The sequence below is a fragment of the Triticum aestivum genome, chromosome 4B (genome assembly GCF_018294505.1).
Source record: "Triticum aestivum cultivar Chinese Spring chromosome 4B, IWGSC CS RefSeq v2.1, whole genome shotgun sequence".
In the NCBI taxonomy this organism is placed as follows: domain Eukaryota; kingdom Viridiplantae; phylum Streptophyta; class Magnoliopsida; order Poales; family Poaceae; genus Triticum; species Triticum aestivum.
Window position 1 is genome coordinate 28,841,455 of NC_057804.1, and position 8,249 is coordinate 28,849,703.

At 48.0% G+C, this 8,249-nt stretch overlaps 1 protein-coding gene across 1 annotated transcript; it reads right to left on the reverse strand.

Moving 5' to 3' along the window:
- Positions 1-226: 226 nt before the first annotated feature.
- On the reverse strand, positions 227-4,492 carry LOC123094295 (antimicrobial peptides-like). The gene is made up of 2 exons (XM_044516335.1): positions 3,650-4,492; positions 227-483 (listed from the first exon to the last, which is right to left on the reverse strand). Exon 1 carries the CDS (start codon positions 4,305-4,307, stop codon positions 3,708-3,710), a length of 600 nt encoding a protein of 199 aa, XP_044372270.1. The 5' UTR covers positions 4,308-4,492; the 3' UTR covers positions 227-483; positions 3,650-3,707.
- Between the last annotated feature and the right edge of the window lie 3,757 nt (positions 4,493-8,249).

Genomic DNA, 8,249 nt, shown 5'->3' on the forward strand with positions numbered 1-8,249 from the left:
GAAAACGTTTCTAAATTAGCACTAGCTATTATCAAGGTTATTATGCCATGTACAACTAAGTACAGTAGAGTCTGGTGTACAGTAGAGAAGATGCGATCTTAGCTGTTGTTAGACGTGTTGCTACTTTCGCCAAGCATACTTACGTTAGCGAACTTAGCTATCATGTAAAAGAGCTTTCCCCCCAAAATAAAAATCATGTAAAAGAGCTTACTTAGACAAAGCGGTGTAACGGGAAAGATACGTAGATTTTCATTTCTTGGTGCAACACATGCATGCACACATACACGTAAACATACGCATGCAGTTCTTGCTTTTTTGGTGTAAACATAGCCGGAACCGCTATAAGAGCTAGCAGACCAACCTGCTAAGAAGGAAAAGGAACAGAGTTCCATGCAGCTCTCTCCTAGTCCTAGGAGAGCATCGCCAACGACGCCAAGCATGCAGCTACCGCACGCTATTGGTCTTTTATTCTCGCGCCTTTGCCTAGCAAGACATATACGCGGGCGTATGGAAGCGTGCACGTACCCCCGGCGACAGGTACGTACGTACTAGGACTTGCATACACCCTTACGTACCCCCGGCGACAGGTACGTACGTACTAGGACTTGCATACACCCTTACGTACCCCCGGCGACAGGTACGTACGTACTAGGCCTCTTTTCGCGGTTCACAAGCCAACTGTTTGTTTGTTCCTGTGCAGTTGTTGCGCGTGTTCGGCCTGTATCGGCGGGGCAACAGCGACGCCGAGTTCAAGTACCTCCACGTCTACAAGCGCATCGACAAGTGCGACAAGTGGTCGGAAGTCCGGCGCACCATCGAGAAGGCCAAGGAGACCTACACGCCTGACGTGCCGTCTCCGGGCGCGTCAGATGGGCGGCCGGACGGCAACAAATGTGCCAAGAAGGGGAAACACGCCGACGCGGCCACATCTCGTGTGCAGGAGTCCATCTAGCACTGCCTCACCGACGCACAGGTCCGGGCCGCCCTTCGTGAAGAGAAGACCGAGGCGCGTTGGTCGGCGTTGATGTCGACCAGCGCCGTCAAGCTCGACCTACTCCAGACCAAGGTCACCGCGAAGAAGAGGAACACTGACCTGGCTTTGCTGCTGGGCGGGGCGGACATGCTTCAAAGCACCGACGAGGCGGTCAAGGCGTGGTACAGGGCGCATGTTGGCCTCATCCTGGACCAGCTTCCCTCGGCGACGCCGCCCACGCACACGCCGCCGCTGCCGCCAAGCCCGACCGCTGATGCCGCCGAGACTGCCCGCAGCACATAAGCCATGCCGCCAAGCACAGAGGCCCCGTCAAGCCCGCGCATGCCGACTCCAGCGACGCCAGAGGCCGACCTTGCCGCATGATGCGCGCTTCCGTCCTTTCCTGCTTTTTTGTACGCCGAACATTTCATCCGACCGCCGATCTAGGCCGCTTGATCACCGGATTGTGGCATCTATTTTGGGCGCGGGAACGACTATGTTTAAATTTTTCCGTGGCTGGGGGGGCGGCAGCTAGGGGCGTGACTGGGAGCTAGGCCGGCCCCAGGGGCCGAACTAGCGCCGGCTCGCCCCCATGCCGCAGTTTTTCTGCGCCCTGGGGGACCGAACGACTGGAGATGCCCTAAGAAGGCACCACTACCGTCGTCGCAGCCTTGTTGCTTGTGTGATGCATTGGGATTTTCCCCGAAGAGGAAGCGTGAAGCAATATAGTAGCGGATAGTATTTTCCTCAGTAGAGAACCAGTGTTATCGAACCAATAGGAGAACCACACAAACACCCACCAATAGTATCTACACACACAATAGCAAATACTTGCACCCAACATGGGCAAGAGTGTTGTCAATCCCCTTGTACTTGTTAATTGCAAGGATCAAATCTGGTAATAGGTGATATATAAATTGCAAAGTAAAATAAAAGATAAAAAGTTGCAGAAAGGTATTTTTGGTTTTTGTAATATGATTAAATAGACCCAGGGAATATAGTTTTCACTAGAGGCATATCTCTCATAAAGATGGTATACGGTGGGTAGACAAATTACTGTTAGGCAATTGGTAGAAAAACGCATAGTTATGTCGTTATTCATGGCATGATCATGTACATAGGCATTACGTCCGTGACGAGTAGACCGGCTCCTGCCTACCGATGATTCCAATTTATGTGGTGATTTTGACAAGTATTCTATGCCTAGATGGGGGGCTTTGTGGAATGCAATACAACGTTGAAGCTCAGCTGCAAGAGGACACCGCCGCATGGAAGAAACTTCGAACCCGAGGTGTGGTGTAAAAATAACAAGGTATTGATAGTCTGAGAACTAAAGGGGCTTCTCAGATGCCCGACGTGTGATATCCTCAGATGCCTGATGTCTTGTGAACTCTTCGGATACACCTCGGCAGTCCTCAAGATCGGAAATGGGAAGAATTATTGAACGAGGTTTCAAAATCGACGACCGAAGACAAAGAACAGTTCGGAAGAACCGAGGAGCGTCATCGCTTGAAGACCGGTTTAGGGGGCTACTGTTGGTCTCCTAGACTAAGGGGTACTCACCACATCGTCGCCCGACCAGGTGGGTTGGGCCGAGGACCCCCATGGCGGTTCATTAATGGGCTTCTTCGGGTAGCCCATGACGTATACAAGAAAATTTGTATAAGACTGGATGCACAAGACGATAACCCTTCTAAATCCTAGGCCTCCGGTGCATTATATAAACCGAGGCTAGGCTAGTCAACAAATCATGTGGTCTTATAATCTTGTGGTAGATACATGTACTCTATACTACACCCCATATCAATTATAGTCAAAAACAACATATAGGGTATTATCTCTTCGAGGGAGGCTAAACTTGGGTAAAATCTCTATGTCACTTGTTTGCCATGTTACCATCGTGTCAAGACGCCTAACTTAGGACCCCTACCTCAAGATATGCCGAATTTAGCACCAACAACACGCATGCAGCGCCTCCCTGCAAGGCCACACCAGGCCGCCCCCGCAATCTTGCATGCCCAATCCACTGGCACACCACGCTCCAGCAGACAAGCACCTAGCATGCCAGGAGCCAGAGCCACCGCGCGGAACTCCGCTCCACCCATGCATCCTACACGCCTGCACTCCCGGCGCACCATGCGTCCTTGCCCGAGATCAGTTCCCACGTCCCGGACAGGAGGCCTGTGAGACGCCGACGCGCGTGGACCCAAGCCCCTCTTGCGCTGCCTCGCCTCGATGCCCCTGGCCGCCCGCGGGAGCGACCAAGGAGCAAGCATACCAAGGAGTTTGGTCAAGTTCGATTTTCATTACGAAAGACAGGGTTCAAACACACTACTACCTCCGTTTCATATTAAGCGTTGATTTGGTATAAAGTTAGCGACACTTAATATAAAACATGAACGGAGGGTGACATGTGTCGTGAGGTCAATGCATTCATGTGGTAGTTTGAGAGGTGTTGAGTGGGACGACAGAGGGGTACTTTACTAAGATAAATCCATATTACAAATGAAGGAAAATCCATAAGATTGCAATTAACGGCCACAGAACAGCCGGAACCGCTACAAGGAAAAGGAACAGAGTTCCATGCAGCTCTCTCCTAGTCCTAGGAGAGCATCGCCAACGACGCCAAACATGCAGCTACCGCACGCTATTGGTCTTTTATTCTGGTGCCTTTGCCTAGCAAGACATATACCCTTACATTATTATTATTATTATTAGGTGCGTGACATGACACTCACACCGCCTCGATGATGGCGCCGGCCACCGCTTCCCAGCCGCGGAGGTGCTCGTCGTCGACGATGTTGCTGCCGCGAACGCACTGTCGCACGCACTGTTGGTGCTTGGTCCGATCTTTCCAGCCCTGGCACTTCCTTTGGCAAGACAGTTGGCACTCCCTGTCGCACGGACGCCCGGCGACCTCCTCCTCTTGGGCGTGGCGGTGCTCGTCGACGTCGTTGCCGCCGCCCACAGCGAGGCTGAGGCCGCGGCGCATGCACTGTTGCACGCACTGGTCCTTCCTCGTCGGGTCTTGCCAGTGGCTACACTTGTTCTCGCAAGACGCTCTGCTGGGGTGGTGATGCTCCCGGCTGTGGCACTCGTCGACGCACTGCTTTTTCCTCGCCGGAACTTGGTGGTGTTGGCACTTGAGGTCGCACGAGTCGTTCTCCTCCGGATCATCGACGCGCAGACGGGCCTCATCCGCCTCCTCCACCTCCGGGACAGCAGTGGCTACCGCCCCATCGTCCTGCTCCGCGCCTGCTGCCGCCGCCGCAGCCAGCAGCACCCCGGCGAGCAGGAGGAACCACCAAACCCCACCCTTGTGAATGAACCCCATTGCTGCTCACACTAGAGAGTAGAGATGGATGGCAATGGATGGGAGAACTTGAAGGCCAGCGCCGACCTTTATATACACACGAGCGAGATGTCTATTGCATTTGATTTGATTTGAGCCAGGCATCTTCGCGAGAGGACTGCTGTTTATTGCGTGTGCCATGAAGTGAACCATGTGGAGGCCATTGATGCCGGGCAATCACGAGGGACACGAGCAGTACTATACCAGTATACTCTACTAATACCAAGGGATGCGCTGGTGGCTAAGTTTGGACGATAACGCCCTCGCAGACGTGTTCGCCTGCCAAGCAAACACCTGCCACGGACGTAGTGATAATGTTGTACTGGGAGCGCGCGCCCGGCAAGAGATCTCCATCGTCATTTAATAAATACATTATAACTGAGCACTTTTTCAGCCCTCTCAGGTCATCAGTGTTCTCGGCCATTCGATCGTTATTTTGGATTTTTAGCCGTCAGATTAGCTCTGAATCATGCGTACGTTACTATTAAGAAGCGCTAACTGTGCCGGGCCGCTACTCCAGTGACATTTTTGGACGTCCGATATTACTTGGGCCTAATGGGATGAAGCTCGACGGTCTTCCTCCCGTAACCGTAGGTGGTAAGTGCAGATGCGTTACTTGCCTCTTAATCTTCATCCGTTTCCTTATATATAATGCCCACCATCATCTGTCTCACATTCGTATCGCCTTGAACATTCTGTTGTTTGACAGCTAAATCCTATAGGTCCCGGGCAACGACGTGACGATCCTCTCGCCTGCGTTTGCGATGGACATGGCTGCGCCGAGACAAAGTGCTTTAGCTTCATGGGCTACCCCAACAACAACAATGACTTATTGATCTTCTTTTCCCACACCCCAACTCAAGTATGTGATTGATTGATTGATTCATTTGTTTCCCGTCAGTGTCCTCTTCGGATGTGGACGTGGATTCTTGTTTCATTTGGCCTGTTGCATGAGCGATGCTCAATGGTGATCTACAAAGGAACTTCCGGTAACATGACTGCATGTGCCCAAGATTTTGAAAAGAGAAAAATAGAACTTACTGTCCAATTTTTTTCCGGGTTTATACTGTTCTTAGAGAGATTAAAGTGGGGCGAAAGTCTGTAGGTTTGAGGAGGGAGGGAGGGAGGGAGGAATCCTTGCAGCTGCATGAGGACGCTTTGAGTCAATGAGACTTGCTACATCCTCGCAGTTTCTTGGCATGTATGGGGGCAACCACTACCTGATTCATGTCCCCTCTTCTGGTGCTCCTTAATCAATTTACCAGCGATTTCTCTGGCAATATATTGAAGTCAAACTGATGGTAAACTCAACAATAAATTAGGCAAAAAATGCAGATATTTCGCAGGTTCAACTCTGAATTTGGTTTATTGCTCATGTGCCTTCACGTATGTATATCTTTGCCATGTGTTATGTTCTCATGCATAGGTCAAATGATTTGAAGAAGTTGGACTTGCTCGCCATTGGTGGTTGTCTTACATTTTGTTAAATTCTATGTATTGAACCCTGGAGCCTGGGAGCTAAAACCAAATTCTGAGAAAAAACAAGACTAACTATGTGGCAAGAGAAGGAGAAGGACATCCATATAAGCACACACAGTCGCGTGGCGTATGTCTGAAAATATATTTTTCTGGTACACAGAATGTCCGGTGTAGGTGCATGTAGCGCCCCGGTGGATTTTGATGATTAATGGCAAAATGGTGGAGGGAGTAACGTGTTTACTAGGTGTACATATATGAAAGTCTCTGGGGATTTCGTTTAACCGAAAGATTATAAACCCTAAAAGTGTTGAGAAAACAATGAAGTCTTCTGAATGGCTGACGAAGAATTGAAGGCCGAAGAGTAGCTCTTATTTGCTAGTATATTTACTTACTAGATCGGCACCGCACCTTGGCGCGAGGTGCCTGTCCGAATGTTTTGGTCAAACGTGTAATGTTTAGTTATTAGTAACTCAATTGCTATTCGGATGATAAAAAGGGCAATGAAAGCATGATATTACCACCATGTATCTAAATGGGACTAACAACGTCTGAATGAACTGGAGCTATAAATAGATGTCAGACAGAATGTAACTAAAAATATTGGTACTCGCTTAACGTTGCAACCTGAGAAACCTCAAAACACCCACCCATGAAGCTATTGCATCACAAAGTATAGACAAATGTTACACTTTGTGTATGTGAGCCAAGAGGGTTAATGTCAAGTTGTTGTAAGCTAAACAAAGCATGATTTATCGATGCCAAGAGCTGACTGTAAAATCAATAACTCTAAGTAAGCTAAAGCTAAAACAGAATGAAATGAAGTCATATAAAAAACTAAAGGAGATTCATATATAACAGGAAGAATCACCGAAGAACCAGTTGGAAACAAAGATCGTTCACGTGCACAAAACGGGAAATCACCAAACAGTATACAATCATAGAAAGCACACTTCACGATAACAACAGAAAGTACACTTGATGATAACAACAGGAATCCATAGGATATGTATTTTCTGTTCAAAAGAACATCAAAAGGGCAAAGGCAATGATCAGTAAACATGTTGGGTATGATGCGCTGATCAAAGCTCACCAGATAGTATCCGTGGTCTCTAGGCGCTGCTTCGATTTCATGCCAATATAACGTAGCCTTTTTTGCCAACTTTCCCATGCTTGCGAGTGCCGTTTTCATAGCCCTTTTGGTGCTGTCCTGCCCTCTTAGGCGCCGAGCAGCTATCATATTCTGTATCTGGTTAGAATACGAGCTCATGTATCTGACGGCATAGTACCATCCTCTGTGTGCCTTCTTTATCGTCTTGTTTGCTGCAACCAGCAACCTTACCAGGTGTGTCACCTTATTTTCCAGCCTTTTAACATGGATGTAGTGATAATCCCTGATTTCCTTGCCACATACATCCTCCATAAACCTAATGGCTGCCATAGCAGCACTGTCTTCTGCTTCATCACAGTTCTTTGAGATCACACCAGATATCCAGGTTGGAACAAGCAAACCATCGATCAAGTGCAACGATGAATTGAAAGTAACCGTCACACGAGACTCATTGCCCGGATATGTCTTGTGATGGTAAGTCGCAGGGGGCAACTTGAGAGCTTGCAGCATGAGGGCAAAGATGTGGGAATAAGGAATCAGTATTACATAAAAGTTCTCGATGCTAGATGTTTCTTAAAATGTGAAAATATATATGACCATGGTCGTTTGGCACATACTGCTAAGTGCATACAAGAAAAACTGAATGTTTTTTTCGTCTGGCCATTCCAGCATCGACACAAACGCTCAAATCAATTCAACCTGTTGTTTCTTATCTGCAGGGACTCACGGTCAAACAAGAAAGCTATTCTCTGGCCACTGATGTTGAGGCTACCTACACGATGCAGGACCGTGTCATCTACAACAAACATGGTAACCATATTATTAATATTTCATCATAACCAATTTTTATTATTCCATGATCATCTCTTTCCAACTAACTTGTACATGCCAGTGTCTCTGCAAAAAGCACAGGCAACTACTTGACTACATTGACCGTCACCTAACAGCGGATTGGGTCCCAGATTTCAAAGAGAAAGAAATCCATCTAAAGCCGGGACGCTACATTGTTCATGGTAAGGACTACATAACACTTCTTGGATTTTAGAATCGCGTTGTTGAACATCCACTATAGATATGTGTGGAGATAGAAAGAGAGATTAATCTGCTTTCAGAAAAAACAAAAATAAACATAGGAACTTATTCTGCTTTATAGTCTCATGCCTATATTGAGCACACTATGCCTCTGTCATATTACAATTTAATATTTCTCCACTGTATTGATATCTTATATAGATGCATGTGTTAAACATGGATTACTACTGACTTTGCATTGTCTACTCGACCTAATTGTTGGGATTATTGTGTAGGTGATCGCAACATCCACTACTTTGATGAGC

Coding starts and splice junctions, on each gene's coding strand:
- LOC123094295 (XM_044516335.1), bottom strand. CDS start 4,307: ATGGGGTTCATTCACAAGGGTGGGGTTTGGTGGTTCCTCCTGCTCGCC.